We start from the raw sequence: 18795 nt of genomic DNA, 5'->3' as shown, positions 1-18795 counted from the left end.
AACCGGAACCCTGGAAATGAAAGTCGACCACCCCATTAATCAAGCCAGGCTCCAGTGGGGGTATGTAGCAGGACAGAAACCAGGCCTGGATTTGCTGAGGACTGTTGGGGGCTTGGGCATCACCAACGGCCCCCAAGAGTCAGGTGACTAGTATACCATCCACAGCCTAGACCAAGCAGTTTGTGAGCAAACGCAAGTGGCAGGTGCCGCCTTGCTCTATCAGAGCTCTATGCAGCACCGTGGGTGTTTTGCAAAGCTCTCTGAATTTCCGTCTCAGCGCCAACAACATTTACAAGCACCTACGGTGTACCAGACACTTGGGAAAAGCTCAGAAGTTAAAGACATGACCCCTCCATATGAAAAGCTTACACTTTATCAAGGCAAAGGTTAGGTAAATTGACAAATGTACCACAGCTGAATATACAAGAACGTGTCTGATATATTATTATATTGTACTCTCCCAACCACTTAATAGAGTGCTCTGTACAATGTAAGCTCTCCATACAGTTGACTAACAGATAGAGGTAAATAAATTTCCAATTAAGTTCCAGCTTCCATGGTTCCATCTGTCCGTCCACCAGCCATCCTTAGCACTTATGCAGATTTTGATTTTTGTTCATTTTCTATTTTTTTATGGTATGTAAGCACTTACTATGTTGTCAGGCATTGTACTAAGTGCTGGGGTAGATACAAGTTAATCAGGTCCCTGTCCCACATAGGGCTCACAGTCTAAATCCCCCTTTTGCAGATGAGGTCACTGAGGCACAGAGTAGTTAAGTGACTTGTCCAAAGTCACACAGCGGACAAGTGGCAGAGCCAGGATTAGAACGCAGGTCTTTCTGACACCCAGGCCCATGCCTGATCCACTAGGCCATGCTGTTTCTCTAGTTATCCTGCCATACTCCTGTTATCAACAGCTGTTATGTTATCCTTCCTGCCATTCCTACTCTTTATAAATAATTTGTGTCTTTCTTTCTCCCCCATTAGCATGCAAACTACTAGAGGGAAGGGACAGAGTCCTTTTTACCTTTACTCTTCAAGTCTAAGGTACAGTGGTACAGTGCTCATTTTTTTTTTTTACCTATTATTGTCACATTTGTTAAGTGCTTACCTTGTACTAAGCACTGGGGTAATCAGGTTAGACCCTGTTACTGTCCCACATGGGCCTGACAGTCTAAGAAATAATAATTATGGCATTTGTTAAGTGCTATATGCTAGGCACTGTACTAACAGCTGGGGTGTATACAAGCAAATCGGTTTAGCCACAGTCCCTGGCCCAAGTGGGGCTCAGTCTCAATTCCCCTTTTACAGATGAGATAAAGGAGGCACAGAGAATTAAGTGACTTGCCCAAGATCACACAGCAGACAAATGGTGGAGTTGGGATTAGAACCAATTACCTTCTGACTCCCAAACCCATGCTCTATCCACTATGCCATGCTGCTTCTCTGTGGGAGGGAGTAGGGCTTAATCTCCATTTTACAGATGAGGTAACTCAGGAACAGAGAAGTTAGGTGACTTTCCCAAGGTCACACAACAGAAAAGTGACAGAACTGGGATTAGAACTCGGGTCCTCTGACTCCCAGGCCCTTGCTCTTTCCACTAGACCATGCTGCACACAGTAAGTGCTCATGATCACCTGACAACAGAGAACTATATGAATACCAGGAAGGTTGATGGGATGACACAACTGGAGAAATGGGAGGATTAATCAGGGAAGACCTCTTGAAACAGGATTTTGAAGTGGGGGATGGAGGTCCTTTGACGAAGCTGATCGGGGAAGGCCGCAGAAAGAATCCCTGCTTCACAAAAGTACCCCACTGGTTCCTAAAATCTCCAGGTCTGTCTCTAAGAGACTGCAATCCAAATATTGCCAGCCTCAATCGAAGCGGGGATTTCCACGTCAGCCAGTGTGAATCCCCATCGGCCCTCCCCTCCATCAGCTCTCCGGCTGATGGCCCTCCCCTCCATCAGCTCAAGGACATCCTGTGAACGCCTCCAGCGATAACTGGCCATTTCCATTCTAAGACCCAGCTAGGGGGATGAATTAGGCAACAGGGAAGTTCACTCACTTCCCTTGGGAGAAACCTGTCCCGAGGCAGCAATAATGAACCATCAAGGGCAAGTCCTGGCCAAGATGAGGAGGGTGAGGATGGATGGGGAGGGTAAACAGAGTTGGAGAGTCAGCCACCAGGGCCCGATGCCCACTGGAATGGGCTCAGAGAGAGGCTGGATGTGGACAGTCCAGTTACTGCTGAAGATCAGTGACTGTTTGCCATGGGCTCAGTTCGAGAGCTGTCTTTTTTGGAGGCTCCTGTCCCAATACTGCTGGTGTTAAGATCTAGCGTCAGCTCGCTCACTGTGTCCCCATCGTCTATCTCGCCACCAACCCCTTTCCCACATCCTGTCTCTGGTCTGGAACTTCCTCCCTCTTCACGTACACCAGACCATCGATCTCCCTATTTCAAAGCCTTATTAAGATTATATCCCCGTCAAGGCCTTCCATGATTAAGCCCTCTTTTCCTGACTTCCTCTCCTTTCTGCATCATCTGTGTACCTGGGTCTTACCCTCTGGACACTTGATATTCACCCCACCCTCAGCCCCACTGCACTTATGGGTATAACCATAACATTTATTTTAATGTCTGTCTTTCCCTTTAGAATGTAAGCTCCTTGAGGGCAGAGAATGTATCTACAAACTCTGCTGTATTGTACTCTCCCAAAAGCTTAGTACAGTGCTCTGCACACAGTAAGCTCTCAAAAAATACAACTGATTGATTTAAAAAAAACAGTGATTGACTGGACAGTGGGGTAGGGGTCCAGCTGGGGGTTGCAGGAATGAGAGCTGAGCCCAACCTGAGCCCTCCCCAATGTGCACCCCATGAAGGACAGTATCCTTGTTTAATTCCCACCCGGGTATTTTCTCTCCTTGTTTAGTACAGTACTCTGCACCCAATAAGGGTTTAACAGTGTTACTATGGGAACCCCTCAATCCCCTCTCCCTCCCCGAACTGGGCTCTGCAATCAGGAGAGTATTTTGGGGAAGGCACTGCAGGAGCAGAGAGCTGGACAAACCTCCCCCGCTCACATTCGATCTTCTCCCCAGACCACCCACGATAGCGACTTAGCTGCTCCTCCCTCAGCTCAGCTGAACTTCCTGTATGTGATTCTGGTCACCACGCCCTAAGACGGACGATATAAGATTTATAGTAGGGACCAAGATGACTCAGGGATTGGAGAAGCTTCCATATGAGGCTAGGCTGAAAGGATTATTGGTGACATTTGTTAAACACATATTATGCGTCAAGCATTGCGCTGAGTGCTATGGAAGATTCAAGATGACCATGAGGGGACAGTCCCTGTTCCCCATGGGATTCACAGTCTAAGTAGGAGGCAGAACAGATACTCAATCGCCATTTTAGAGATGAGGCAACTGAGGCACAGGGAAGTTAAGTGATTTAACAGTACAACTTCTGTTCACCAAAACTCACAACAAAAGATTGCAGTCACTCTTACTGAGCTTGAAGGTGACAGTCTCAGAACAGACAATAAGAGACATGTTTTCTACAGCAGGTGGTTACCAAATTAAATCTGTTACCACGGAAAGTTGTACCTGCTTCTGGTTCAAGCAGGGTTGGGATAAATTTGTGAATGACAAGTCTATAATGGCCTAATGTAGAGGGGGGAAGAGGGGGAGTTTGGGATGTTAGATGAAGGCATAGGCTAAATGTCAAGGAAGATAACCAGTCCACTGTTTCTCCAAGAATCCAGTTCTTACCATTGGAGGAAGAACCTGGGCTGGACTGACCATCTCTGGAATGACACTGCTGTCCTCCTGATCAAAAAGGAATGGTGGAGTGTTCTGAACCTCAGCTGGAAAGGCAGCTAGTGCACTCTCCCCTATCCCAGAAAGAGCTGCTAGAATGGCTGAGGAAACCAGTTGTGTGCCTGGTCCACTCTACTCAAATTAAAAAGCTAAAGAAGGTATTGTGCAGGTCAAGTTTCACCATTGCCCGCAGCTGGCAACTCTGCGAGAACCCCGATCTAGGTTCTAGTAGGGATAAGTAGTGTTTATTAAATACTTACTGTGTGCAGAGCACTGTGTGAACACTGGGAGAGAATGTGCATGTGGGAATTAGACATGGTCATTCCCACCCAAGCCATTTGGGGGGCAGCCCCTGCCATCATCCTTGAGGGAGGAGGAAGGAAGAAGGGGAAGCCTTCTTCCTCTTCGACTGTTCCCGCCCCACTCTTCAATATCCTTCCGGGGGGCTATATCTGTCTAACTGAAGAGCAACACAGGATATGAGCTCGTTGTGGGCAGGAATATGTCTATTTGTTGTTATAATGCATTCGTTCATTCAATCGTATTTATTGAGCACTTACTGTGTGCAGAGCACTGCACTAAGCCCTTGGAAAGTACAATTCTGTAACAGACACCATCTCTACCCAACAACAGGCTCACTGTCTAGAAGGGGGAGACAGACAACAAAACAATTGTACTCTTCTTAGCAGTTAGTCCAGTGCTTTGCATACAGTAAACACTCAATAAATACGACTGAATGCTGGCAATGAGCGATGGAGGCTCTTACTTGTCATCTATAAGACCATTAGTTCTGCTGGTTTATGGACTGGTTGGGAGCCTAAGCCCTCAGGGACAGCATGACCAGTTTTGTTGTATTGTAGTCATCCAAGCACTTGGTACAGTGCTCTGCACAAAGTAAGCACTCAATAAATACCATACAGATCTCATATGCCCCCCTCATCCCAGAAATTCTCCTTTCAGAGATCTTTAATTCCATTGCCTTTTGGGCAAAGAATGCTTCACTGTAAAAGTATCCCTCTCGGCTAAATCTTTAGTGAGAGCTTGGGGAATGCACAGTTTGGCTTGTCTCTCTCCTGGGCCAAGGGAAATTTGGAAACGAGCACAAGTTCTGGGGCCATGACTGGTTTCAGGGAGTGGTCGTGTACACAGTGCTTGGTGTGGCTGCGGTAATCCCTAGTGGTCACACCTGGGCCAGCTACAAGCCCCGACACTACTGCAGGAAACGGTGAGCCACGGTGAGCCCGAATGACATCAGCGCCAAAGATCACAGTTCGAAACTCGCTTGTGGGTTATGTGGCCGGAAGGAAGAGCTCCAGGGGGTGGGTCGATATCTGTGGGTCTCTGGCAGCAAGGGCACACTCCCTCTTCAAGATCTGAGAAAGCAGCCACCCGGGCTGAAGACAAGAAAGCTGCAGAACATCGGCTGGGCTCCTTGCCTTCCGGGAGGTGTGGGGAGAATGCCAACTGCCCTTTGGCACCCACAGGTGGGATAAGATCAGCTTGCAAGAGATTCACAGATGGAGGGAGGAGGCTAAGTCATCTTCCGATCACTACCTCCCTTTCCTTCCAAGCTCTAAATAGCCCCGCTGGTCTCCCTTCCCACACATGCATTCCTCAGTAGGGACCACAGCTGCCTTCAGACATAAATAAACAAGAAGGCAAAGCCACTTTCCCAGTATGCTCTAAGGAGCATGGGAAGAATCCATCTCAACTTGGTCCAACATGGGGCACAAAGGCAGATCCACCCAGAGGGTCCCAACCTAAGAAAAGTTGCCACTCTGCTGAGTGGAGGTCAAGAAGAAGAGGGCAGAGGATGGCAGCTGCCCCTACCTTGCCCAGAGAAGGAATGACCAGTCCCTATCTGATACCTGAGCTGCAATTTGCTGGGGGAGGTCTTGCCCAGCCTGGCTCCATCCCCCATCTGCTGGACAAAGAAGTAGCATGGTCTAGTGGTTAGAGCACAGGCCTGGGAGTCAGAGGACCTGGATTCTAATTCTGGCTCCACCACTTGTTAGCTATATGATTTTGGGTAAATCACTTAATTTCTCTGTGCCTCAGTTACCTCATCCATAAAATGGGGATTAAATCCTATCCCCTCATACTTACATTGTGAGCCTCATGTCGGACAGGGACTATGTCCAACCCTGATTACCTCGTATCCACCCCAGGGATTAGAACAGTGCTTGACACCTAGTAAGTGCTTAACAAGTACCATAATTAAAGAAGGGTCAGCGTCTCCCCGTGCTGCGTAGCGGCGTCATGGGAGAGAGTTGAGGGCGGAGACTCAAGTTGACTCTACGAAAGAGGGCAACGGTAAACCGCTTCCGTATTTTGACCAAGAAAACCCTACGGATACACTACCAGAACAATTGCAGAAGGAGGTGAGGCGTTCTGGGAGAGAGATGTTCATGATGTCGCTATAGGTCGGAGACGACTCGACGCCATACAACAAGGCAGTGTCTCATTCTTCTACCCAACTTCATTTCCACTTGGCCTGCTTTTACATTATATCAGCCACTAGTTCATCACAGGAAAGGAGAGGGTCTAGGGTCTATAAGTTATTATTATGGAATAATAACACCATTATATTATTATGTATGGTAATATATCATTATTATCTAACTTTAAGTGCTTACTATGTATCAAGTACTATTCTGAGCGCTGGGGTAGATACAAGTTAATCAGGTTAGATAAAGTCCCTTTCCACATGGGCTCACAGTCTAAGTAGGAGGGAGTGGGATTTAATCTCCATTTTACAGGTGAAGAAACTTGGGCCCAGGGATTTTCGTTCATTCATTCGAATTTATCGAGCACTTATTGTGTGCAGAGTACTATACTAAGCGCTTGGGAGAGTATACTATAACAATAAACAGACACATTCCCTGCCCACAATGAGTTTAGAGTCTAGAGGGACATTAAGTGATTTGCCCAAAGCCACACTGCATGCAACTGGCAGGGTCACAATTAGAAGCAAGTTCCTCTGACTCCCAGGGCCATGCTCTTTCCACTAGGCCATGCTGCTTCTCATCCATCACTGACCATGCTATACTCTCCCTTTAAACTGGGCCTCCCCCCAACCCCCACCCTCTGAGTCACACTGGCTGCAGCTCTTAATATAAATAGGCCGCCCCTCGGTGAAATTCCCTGCGTGTTTCTCACCCCTCAAGCAGACTCAAGTCATTCCATCTCCCTCAGCTGCACCATTACTCAAGGCCTTTTTGTCCTTTTCCCGCATGTGGCCACGAGCACGAGCACATGACAGCTATGAGCCAGCCAGATTAGCATCCCCTGGCTAACCTCCACCTCACACCCTTCTTCACATCTTCCCCTGTGGAGGCTTTGGCCTCTGGAGTCTGGATTTTGACAGAAGGAGAATTGAAGTGATCTAGGAAACAGAAGAAGGAGCAGCTGAGAGGAAGTCAACTCCATGTACCTAAATAAGCAACATGGACTAGTGGAAAGATATATTTTCATTACCCTATTTATTTTGCTAATGAGATGTACATCACCTTGATTCTATTTATTTGCTATTGTTTTAATGAGATGTTCTTCCCCTTGATTGTATTTATTGCTACTGTTCTTGTCTGTCTCCCCTGATTAGACTGTAAGCTCGTCAAAGGGCAGGGACCGTCTCTATCTGTTACGGATTTGTACATTTCAAGCGCTTAGTACAGTGCTCTGCACATAGTAAGTGCTCAATAAATACTATTGAATGAATGAACCATGGGCGGGGAGTCAGAAGACCGGGGTTCTAGTCCCAGCTAGGCTACTGGTCTGCTGTGTGACTTTGGGTGAGGCATTTACCCTCTTGGGTTGTTTCCTCCCCTATAAAATGGAATTAAGACTCCTCCCCCATATTCCCCTTATCTCACAGGGCTGTCGTGAGGATAAAATGAGATGTAGTGAAGATGCCTACCATCAGTCTTCTAGGACATAAGCTCCTTATGGGAAGGAAACATGTCTTCCAACTCTGTTGTATTGCTCTCTCCCAAATGCTTACTCTAGGGCTTGGCATACAGCAAGTCCTCAATAAATATGATTGACTGACTAGTTGGCTGGTGGAGGGCCTGAGACTACTAGATGACCAGGGTAGAGAAGGCACAGCATAGATCATGACACTGGAATGAAAACTTCAGGTTTGGATTTTACTGATAGGAGTAGCTGGATTTGCAAGAGGAAGCCCATATGCAGGGGATTTGGGATCTCTGAAGTTCTCAAGAGATTTCCAGTAGCAGGAATCCTTCACGGTAATGAAGGGAGATGTTGTGGGTCAGTGACTGTCTACTAACTGCTATGTGACCTCAGGCAAGTCACTTAACCTCTCTGTGTTTCACATTTCCCTCTCTGAAAGATGAAGTGGTATGTCCGATCCAAGGGGAACAGATATTACATGATGAAGCTGCTATGTTTCCCTGCTCACCTTAACCTGTGTGGTAATTTTGGCTACACCCAACCCAACCAATCAGCTTGGTGTGGGCCAGTGGGAGCCTTCACCAGGAATCAATCTCTTGATAAAGATGATCTAGGGCTACCAGTTTCCTTCTCCTTGCCCCCAAATAATTATACATTTTTATTGTTATTAATATTAATAATCATCATAACTGTGATATAAGTGGTATTTGGTAAGCACTTACTGTGTACCAGGCACTGTACTAAGCACTGGGGTAGATATAAGACCATTGGGTTGGACATAGTCCCTGTCTCATATGGGACTTACAGCCTTAATCCCCATTTTACAGATGAGGAGACTGAGGCAAAGACAAGTGGCTTGCCCAAGATGACACAGCAGACAAGGAGTGGAGCGAGGATTAGAACCCAGGTCCTTCTGACTCCTAGACCTGTGTTCTTCCCACTAAGCCATGCTACTTACCATCTAAATCCCAGTCTGTGCCCCTAGCAGAATCCCAGGGAGACAAACTGGCACTCAGGGGGAGGAGGGATGTTCCATCCTGAAATATTCATCAGAGCAGATGGGGAGCAGGGCCCAGGTTCCCGTTGTCATGGAAATAACGGCAGCCTCTTTCATCCAGAAACACCTGGCCAGGATGTTCTTGAGTCTAATAGGGGGTTCCTTCCTCCCTGTCCTTGCGAGGGAGCCCAGCCTTCTCTCCTGGCAGTGTCAGGACAGTCCCAGGTGCCCTTGGTGTCCCGTCCATCTTCACTCCAACTACCCCCACCCACAGGTCTGCCTGAGCAAAGAGCACAGTGTTTGGGAGGCATCTATGCAAGTTAAAGATGAGTTCCCCACCCTCCAAGGTGCTGATGGCCTAAGAGGGAAGACAAGCCTGACAAACTGACAGAGCAACAATTAAAGAACATGAGTAAACATGCAAATCACACACAAACCACTAAAGAGCTAAGCAATTGAGATGGCTGAGAGGAAGGCCTGACAGGAGGGTGAGTGGAGAAGCACTCTTCTCTGTAAAGTGATCACATTGGACTGGGCTAACTCCTCACAGCCTATACCACAGTCAGAATTCATTAATCAATTAATGGTATTCATGGAGCACCTTCTGTGAGAGATCACTTTACTGAGCGCTCACAAAGGAGAGTCTCAGAATCTCCCTCGAGGGGTCAGTTAATCATATTTATTGAGCACTGACTGTGTGCAGGGCATATACCAAGTGCTCGGGAGAGTACAATATAATAGACACAGAGAGCTTACAGTCTAGAGGGGAAGACAGACATTAACATAAATAAATTACGGATGTGAACATTACAGATAGCCGCAAGCCCAGCAAAGCCAGAGCTAGTTGTGGGGTTCTGCCCAGAAGCTGAGGGCTGTAAAAGCATGAAGAGACTATGCCTGGAACACGCTCACTCACCCTCGGCCTCTACCTTTGTTTAGGGAAAAGAATAGGTGACTTTTCCCCTTCAAAAGGTCTGTCTGCGCACCACTCTCTTCTCATTTATCTTCCCCTCATTTGCTCTCCTCCACCCTAAGTGTTTCATGCAGAGCTGCTTTTCTGTTTGAAACCAGGCCCTAGCAGCAGCATGTGGCCTGCAACAGACCCAATCCCTGACACCTCCCACCTCCTCAGCTCTAGGTTTCCTCTTCCTTTTGACTTCGATCCAGGTGAGCCCTTACACAACCCGATCTCTGCTGCCTTAACTCCAGGCCCCCTGCCTCCCTCCCCCTTATAATGTGAGCCTCACATGGGACAGGAACTATGTCCGACCAGATTATCTTGTATCAACCTCAGAGCGTGATATAGTGCTTGGCACATAGTGAGTTGCTTAAATATTATCATCATCACCCCAGCCATACCCACCAAACAGCAGGAGGGATGCTGTTAGATCGGTGAGGTGGTTAGACACTGGAATGGAGGGTGTTAGAACTCATCAGTTGGGAGAAATGCTCAGCCAGGAGGCAGAGAAATGGCCGACATGAACTCTCAAGGTACGTTCTGGCAGAAGGAGTCTATGATCTCATCAGCTCAGGGTCACTATAAACAAAGCGAAGCAAGAGTCAGAGCCACAAGAGACAGGTCAGTCTGTCCCTCTGGAGGACAGAATGGGGTCCTTACCTGGACTTGGTTGGCCATGGCTTCTCAATGGGCAGAGGAGGGAGCTGCAGAGGGAAAGAGAACATGTCAGTCAATGAACAGATCCTCACTTGCTCTCCTCCCACCACTCTACTAAGTGCAGACGAGCAGGGGGGAGAGGAGGGGCTTTCTACAAGTTTGGATTGGGTCTCTGGAGGTAGCCAGGGATGGGGGGCGGTAAAGTCCATGAGCTGAAGGGGACTGAGCCACCCTCATTTGGCTGCTTCTTTTTTCCAATAACAAACTACTATTGATAATAGACAGTCTTGCTATTATTACTAAATCATAGATGAAATGGATGGATTGATTTCTTTTTTACACAGGCTCTCCGATGCCACTTTCTTTCCTCGTTCGGCAAAGCCCAGAACCTTCATCTGCAAAACAGGGAGCTAGAGGGCTTGGGAGGAGAGAAAGCCTGTTTGCAGAGGTGGAGAGCAGATCAGACTTGTATTGGCCATGTCAAGAAGCCCAAATCCTGGGAAAAGCCCCTAATGACAGATAGAGAGGCGACAAGATGGCTGCTTTAGCCTCTGCCTTACAGTGTGTGAGAGGGGAAGGCAGAGACAGGCACAGACAAGTGGGGGGGGCGGGGGGGCAGAGAGAGAGGGGGGCAGAGGGGGGGGGCAGAGAGGGGGGGGCAGAGAGGGGGGGCAGGGGGGGGGCAGAGAGGGGGGGCAGAGAGAGAGGGGGGCAGGGGGGGCAGAGAGAGAGGGGGGCAGAGAGAGAGGGGGGCAGAGAGAGAGGGGGGCAGAGAGAGAGGGGGGCAGGGGGGCGTGGGGCAGAGGGGGGGCAGAGAGAGGGGGGTGGGGGGCAGAGAGAGAAGGGGGTGGGGGGCATGGGGGGGCAGAGAGAGAGGGGGCAGAGAGAGAGGGGGCAGAGAGAGAGGGGGCAGAGAGGGACGGGGGCAGAGAGGGGGCGAGGGGGCAGAGAGGGGGCGAGGGGGCAGAGAGGGGGCGAGGGGGCAGAGAGGGGGCGAGGGGGCAGAGAGGGGGCGAGGGGGCAGAGAGGGGGCGAGGGGGCAGAGAGGGGGCGAGGGGGCAGAGGGGGGTGGGGGGGGCATAGAGAGAGGGGAGCAGAGGGAGAGAGGCAGGAGACGAGACAGAGACACAGTTCTAGGTAGACAGGAGTTTGCAACATCTTATTTCCAATAGTGGGAGGAAAAGCTTCCAACGCCTTCAAAAATGCGGCATTGTACCGAGCTCTGCACACAGCAGTTTAAACACACAGCCAGGAGCCAAGCTGGCTGAATCCCAGCCAGCCCTGCTTCAACTTCAGGGGGCTATCCCCGCCCCCAGCCCTCCAGCCTAGGCAGTTCATCTTTCCAGCTCTCTCCTTCAGCTCTCCCCTTGCAGTTCCCCTCCCTTAAGACCACCGTCCGGCCTCCGCCAACTCCCCACCGGAGAAGTCATGAGGCCCACGGACCTGAGAAACTCCCATTGTTTCCCCAGCAACTCCTGAACTTTGGTAAAGATTTACTTTTGGGCAAGCTGTGGGTAGTGAGGGGAGGGGAGAGAAATATCTTCAGGCATTTGGAAACAGACCCCAAAGACACTGTGTGGGTCTGAGTGGCAGAGGGAGCGACTGGGTGGGGTGAGGTGCGGGGGAGAACTGGAGTAGGGGCTTGGTAAGTGAAAGAGCCTTTGAATGTCATTGGATCCCACTGGGGACGCCAGGCAATCACCCCGAGTCACACACTCCTCTCTTCTCTCTTCACTCCCCTTCTAGGGCCCGCCATTTCCTTGCCCAGAATCAATCTTCTCTTGGACACGTTGGTGGAAAATTCAGGGATGGAAGCTGGCCAGGACTCGGAGAAACAGCGGCGGAGAGGCGAAAGCTATTTTCTAAATTGGACGAGGCTGGGGGGGACGTGGGTGAAGATTGTGAGGCTCTGGCACTCTGGGAAGTAATTCTGCCTGCACTGCACAGTACTCAGCACACTGTACCGCCTCGACCCTCCTGCCTCCCCTCTGGATGACCGGCTCTGCTTCCCCCTTAAAACGGGCTTGTCATTCACAAAGATTGCTCAAGGCCCAGCTACGTCAATCCCCTGTACACACAAATGTGTGTGTGTGTCTCCGCTTTTACTCAACTTCAAACTCAGAATGGAGGGCTCCTTTTTTCTAACCTCTCTAGGCTGGTCGAAAACAGCCAGGTGCCCTTGGACTGCCCCGCTCTCTTGCCGCCACAAATCTCTTCAGCAGATCACCTCGGGGTAGGATAAATTTACCTTGGTTTTCTGGGCTCCAATGTCCCGATCAGATCCCCTCCTACCTCAGACCTAGGGGCCATTCAATCTCGGTAACTTACACAATATCCTCGCTGGCACCAGGCAGTCCGGCCCCAGGGGTTACCGGAGCAGGTTCAGATAGCTGAGTGGCACAGGAGTGCAGCCAACTGCTTCTGCGTCTATGGTGAAGCTCCTCCCTTGGGCTAAGGAATCGAGCCCCAGTGGTCTCAATCCGACTTTGCCCCACCCCGTGAACCAGGAGGGCTGTGTGGGAATTGTCTACGTGAACACAGCAGTGCTGCTCTCCAGCCATTCAAGTTACAGTGTCATCCCTGCCCTTGAATCTTCCCTGTTTCTTTCCACCCTCCCACTGCTGCTGACCCAGATTCCCTGTGCCAGCCTAGGGGGACGGACAAAGCCGGGGGAAGTGGGGGTGGGACGGAACACGGAGGGAGATTGGGCGGCTTCGAGAGAGATTTGAAGGCAAAGGGGATGCAGTGCTGGGTTTGTGGTTGGTTTAGTACATGTGGTAGCTAACTAGCAGAGACCCAGCTTCCGGAAAGCAATCAGAGGAAGAAGGAAATGAGACTGAACCTCCAGGGCTCTGGTTGTTAGAAGAAAAGGGAGTCAGTCACAAGGACTCCAAACCGGCTTTTTCCCCCTCTAAATCCTTTGGATCTTCACTCTCCCCCAAGCCTCGAGGCAGTACATTCAAGGACAGCACAACCCCATTGCCACCACAATCCTCCTACGAAAACCATGAGATGCCTTGCAACCCCCTGACACATGCGCAAATCCTGGGCCTGCCGCTCCTCCGCCCTGGCACAGAATCCCATGGATACGCCAATCCGGCAAGCCTCTTCTGAGTCACTCCTCATTCTTAGACAGCAAAATCCCACCTTCTCTTCCTCTCCCATGACCAACACTGCTTTGGATCTCTAGTGTTTTCAAGTTTCTGAAGATGGATAGTAGACATGGGGGGGTTCTCTATTAGAGCAATATAGTAATATTAATCTTCAGTGAGGATCAGCAGACTACTTATGGTGGTGTTCTTTTTTCATCACCTTGCTGACGCCTTATGGTGGTGTTCTTTTTTCATCACCTTGCTAACTGCTACATAGGCAGAACGAGGAACTTCAGGAGCCCAGAGGTAAGTAAGCTTATCACTGCAGGTAGAAGTCTCCATCCTCCGGCATGGCCTAGCGGCAAGAGCACGGGCTTGGGACTCAAGAGGACATGGGTTCTAATCCCTGCTCCCCTGCTCGGCTTCTTGTCTACTGCGTGACCTTGGGCAAGTCACTTTACTTCTCTGTGTCTGTTACCTCATCTGTAAAATGCGGATTAAGGCTGGGAGTCCCATGTGGGACAGGGACTGTGTCCAACCTAATTACTTTGTATCAACATCAGCGCTCAGAACAGTGCTTGGCACATAGCAAGTGCTTAACACATACCATAATTAATTATTACCACCACCTGGCACAACCCCATAGCGAGCTGGGGACACAGGTCGTCCCGGCTTCAATCTGAGGCTGTGCTCTGAGCAGAGATCAGAAGAGTCGCGTGGTGGCTCCCAGTTTTAAGTAGAAAAATAAGGAGATTTGGTTCCCGTTCTCTCCTCACCGACCTGAGCCCACGTGAACAGGTGGCAGTGCTGACTCACTCAGAGCCCTGACGCCCCTTCAGATGGCTGAGAAGATGGCTGAGTTAAAGCCCCAGTGCTCTGAAACACCTTCTCCAATTAAAAAACAAAAAAACAAGAAATTCAGAAATGGGTGAATCCACTCCGCATGAGCCTATATAAAACCAAGTGAGGGGCAGGCCACCCGAATAAAAGGAGAGAAATGCAGGAGCAAAATGTGAGGAAAGGAAGGCATTTTATACCTTGGATCAGCTCCTAGCTGGGATATTAGGTGTTCCCCTAAGGGACAGGCCTGGCCTCAGCTGCTTCCTCCCATTTTCTACCCTGCTTCATGCTGAGTGAGGAAGGGGTTGTCGCCTGCATTCTTTCCCAGGGCCCCTCCCAGGAATTCCTCTTGGCGCAGACTCGAGGCTGGGGGAAGAGAGGACTCCAGAGTGAAGCCCACCAGTGACGGCAGCCCGCATCTGCACTGCAGTCCCGTTCTCAGGCTGGGATCCAGCAGTGCACCAAAGGAAACTGCTCAGAAGCCCAGCATCTTCGAAATATCAGACAGCCCGCCTCCCCTCCCCACAGCAACGTTTCTCCATTCAACCGGACAGCAGCCACTTCTTAAAGGGTTTCCAGTCCCAGCTCATGTTCCACTGTTAGCAGCCTCCCCAGCTGTCCCCTTTTCCCAGAAGATCACAAATATTTTCCACTTCCCAATGGCCAAAGTCCATCCACACAAAGGGGAGCAGATGGGGGGGATGGAGAGGGGGTGTAGGGTTAGATCTACAGATCCGGGCAATGAGACAACTGATTGAGTCTCGCCAGCTGTAAGAGAGATGCCCTCCACCTGGCAGGGGGCTCCCAACAACTGGGGAGGGGGCTGTTTGATCCTTTAACATAATTTGGCCTCTAGAACTGGGGGCCCGAGGGGCGTGGGGTTCACTATCTGCAGGGATCAAGGAGGAGGGGGGAGTGCCAAGCCCAGGGCAGAGAGGTCTTGACCACTGCAGGTCATTCTCCATGAGGCAACCTTTCACTCCAGCCATCGCCACTTTCTCAGAGGAAGCCCAAAATGCTAACAGTCTCAGTGCTGCTTCCCAATCTGGATGATCCATTTCCAAATTTGGAAGTCTCTGGGAGGACAGAAAGGATTTTGGCGCGAATTCCATTCGCTTCCCCCTTCCCGGCCCCCTGGCCACATCTGCACCCCATTCCGGAGACTGCTTTTGGGGTAACTCTGGGGCAATGAGGCAGCCACACCCCTAACCCAGGGCTAAGAGGTTTGACTAACGGAAGCGCTGGGTGTGTCCCGTTACAAAGCCCAATCCTGTCAGTCAATTGTATTTACAGAACACTTACTGTGTGTGGAGCGCTGTACTAAGTGCTGGGGAGAGTACAACAATAAACAGACACATTCCCTGTCCACAGTGAGCTTACGATCTAGAGGGGGAGACAGGCATTAATATAAGTGACAGATATGTACATATCTGGGCGGGGCGGTGCTCTCCCTGGTGCTTAGAAGAGCGCTCTGCACACTGTGACTGCTCAATAAATCTTATTAATTCACCGACTGATGTGATGGCCAGTAAGAGGCACATAGCGAGGAATGGTGAGGAGGATGGGAACCTGGGGCTTATTTTTAAACCTGTGGCCAGGGAGATCCCACCCTCAAAGTCCCCCCCGGTCTCCAAGGCCACCGGACCCGTTGTCGCTTTAAGAGATTGTTGAATCTTGGCCACATCTGCCCACAAAACGGTGCAGTGTCCTGAAACCAGACCCCGCTGCTCAGCCGCCAGTTGCTTCAGACTTTCAAAAAGGAGACGAGACGAAGGCCGTGGGTGGGGGGTGGGGAGCTTAAAAATCACCTCTGGAAGCAACCTCCAAGGTGGAATAGGAAGGAGGAGGCGGAAAAGAAGGGGGAGGAAAAGAAGGGGAGGAAAAGAAGGGGGAGGAAAAGAAGGGGGAAGAAAAAAGGGGGAGGAAAAAAAGGGGGAGGAAAAAAAGGGGGAGGAAAAAAAGGGGGAGGAAAAAAAGGGGGAGGAAAAAAGGGGGAGGAAAAAAGGAGGAGAAAAAAGGGGGAGGAAAAAAAGGGGGAGAAAAAAGGGGGAGACAGGGGGAGAAAAAGGGGAGAAAAAAGGGGAGAAAAAAGGGGAGAAAAAAGGGGGAGGAAAAAAAGGAGGAAGAAAAAAAGGAGGAAGAAAAAAAGGAGGAGGAAAAAAAGGAGGAGGAAAAAAGGGGGAGAAAAAAAGGAGGAGGAAAAAAAGGAGGAGGAAGAGGGAGGGGGAGAGAAGCAGTGAAATCAGGGCAATCCTGAGCCTGTCCCAATGGCGGCTGTTCTCCATGATTCTATTTCTCTTGATGATGATGTTTTGTTTTGTTCTGTTTGTTTTTGCTGTCCGTCTCCCCCGTTTAGACTGCGAGCCCGTCACTGGGCAGGGATGGTCTCTCTGTGTCGCCCAGTTGTCCATTCCAAGCGCTTAGTCCAGTGCTCTGCACCTAGTAGCGCTCAATCAATACCACTGGATGAATGAATGAACACTGCAGTGTGTCTTTCCTGGGGCTGCGGGCCACACCGTCGGGGGAGGGGGGCACCAGCCGCCGCCCCGGCCCATCTCCGGCGGCCACAACCCACACACACCACACACACACCCCCTCCCCCCCACCCCCTCCCGCCCCCCACCCGAGCCCCTCTAACCCGCCTCCTCCGCTCGCCTGCCCCTACAACGCTATCCACGCCTCCGCTTCTACAGCGCTCCCCGTACCTCCTCCTCCTCCACAGTGCTCCCCGTACCTCCTCTCTGCTCCTCCAGCGCTCCCCGCACCTCCTCCTCCTTCTCCCCGCCCTTACAGCGCTCCCCGCACCTCCTCCTTTACAGTGCTCCCCGTACCTCCTCCTCCTTTACAGTGCTCTCCGTACCTCCTCCCTTACAATGCTCCCTGTAGCGCCTCCTTTACAGTGCTCCCCATACCTCCTCCCTTACAATGTTCACCGTACCTCCTCCTCCCTTACAGTGCTCCCCGTACCTCCTCCTCCTTTACAGTGCTCTCCGTACCTAACTTACAATGCTCCCTGTACCGCCTCCTTTACAGTGCTCTCCGTACCTCCTAACTTACAATGCTCCCTGTACCTCCTCCTCCTTTACAGTGCTCTCTGTACCTCCTAACTTACAATGCTCCCTGTACCGCCTCCTTTACAGTGCTCTCCGTACCTCCTAACTTACAATGCTCCCTGTACCTCCTCCTCCTTTACAGTGCTCCCCATACCTCCTCTCTGCTTCTACAGTGCTCCCCGCACCTCCTCCTCCCCTATAGCGCTCCCCGCACCTCCTCCTCCTCCTCCCCTATTGAGCTCCCCGCACCTCCTCGTCCCCCTCCTCCCCTCCAGCGCTCCCCGTACTCCTCCTCCTCCCTCCTTACAGCGCTTCCCTTACCACCACCTCCTCCTCCTCCTCCCCTCCAGCGCTGCCCGCACCCCTTCCCCACCTTTACAGCGCTCCCCGCCCCTCCCCCTCGCCCCCTGCAGCTCTCCCCGCCCCTCCGCCCCTAGAGCGCTCCCCCCGCTCCCACAACGCGATGGACGGGGGGGGTGGGGGGGGTGCTGAGCCAGCAGCTGGGGTGGGGAGGGGGCGCCCCCGCAACTCACCGCTCTGTGGGGGGTGTCCGGGGCAGGAGCAGGGGGCAGGGGTCCGGCTGGGCGCGGCAGAAATGAGGGCGGTGGCGGTGGGAGAAGAGATCGGACCCGCGCTAAAGCAATGCAGCTCTTTGGTAGCCGCTCCGCCCCCCCCCCGGGGAGCAGCATCACATGTTCCGCCATCGTCCAATCCCCGCCGGCTCTTCCCCCCCCCCTTTGGTCCCCCCCCTTTCCATTGAGCGCTTACTGAGTGCGCTACACTAAGCGCTTGGAAAGTAATAATAATCACGATGGTATTTCTTAAGCCCTTACTATGTGCCAAGCACTAGTTCTAAGCGCTGGGGGGGGGGGGATACAATAATAATGTTGGTATTTCATTCATTCAATAGTATTTATTGAGCGCTTACTATGTGCAGAGCGCTGTACTAAGCGCTTGGAATGGACAAGTCGGCAACAGATAGAGACAGTCCCTGCCCTTTGACGGGCTTACAGTCTAATCGGGGGAGGCGGACGGACGAGAACAATAGCAATAAATAGAGTCAAGGGGAAGAACATTTCATAAAAACAATGGCAAATAAATAGAATCAGGGTGATGTACATCTCATTAAACAAAATAAACAAAATAAATAGGGTGATGAAGATATATACGGTTGAGCGGAAGAGTACAGTGCTGAGCACTCTTAATCCCCATTTTACAGATGATGTAATTGAGGCACAGAGAAGTTAAGCAGCTTGCCCAAGGTCACACAGCAGACAAGTGGAAGAATCAGCATTAAAACCCACATCCTCTGACTCCCAGACTTGTGCTCTATCAATCAGTTGTATTTAGTGAGTGCTTACTATGTGCAAAGCTCTGTACTAAGCGCTTGGGAGAGTACGATGCAACTAAACAGTCTGGGAAGGCCTCTTGTATTTGTTAAGCGCTTACTATGTGCAAAGCA

At 50.8% G+C, this 18795-nt stretch overlaps 1 protein-coding gene across 5 annotated transcripts in view; it reads right to left on the bottom strand.

The window, feature by feature from the left end:
- Positions 1-17978, bottom strand: part of ANXA6 (annexin A6) — a 42146-nt gene extending 24168 nt beyond the window's left edge. The window contains exons 1-2 of one of the 5 annotated variants that reach the window (XM_029051167.2): positions 17867-17978; positions 10352-10395 (exon numbers count right to left, since the gene is read on the bottom strand). In XM_029051167.2, coding sequence (XP_028907000.1) covers positions 10352-10369 — 18 coding nt within the window. In that variant the 5' untranslated portion in view covers positions 10370-10395; positions 17867-17978. Of the gene's footprint in view, positions 1-10351; positions 10396-12596; positions 12633-12676; positions 12741-17660; positions 17677-17866 lie in introns of those variants that run through there. The other 4 variants (XM_029051162.2, XM_029051165.1, XM_029051163.2 and 1 more) reach the window with 4 other exon arrangements.
- Between the last annotated feature and the right edge of the window lie 817 nt (positions 17979-18795).

This window comes from Ornithorhynchus anatinus, chromosome X1 (genome assembly GCF_004115215.2).
Source record: "Ornithorhynchus anatinus isolate Pmale09 chromosome X1, mOrnAna1.pri.v4, whole genome shotgun sequence".
Classification (NCBI taxonomy): domain Eukaryota; kingdom Metazoa; phylum Chordata; class Mammalia; order Monotremata; family Ornithorhynchidae; genus Ornithorhynchus; species Ornithorhynchus anatinus.
This window is presented reverse-complemented; position numbering and strand designations above follow the sequence as displayed.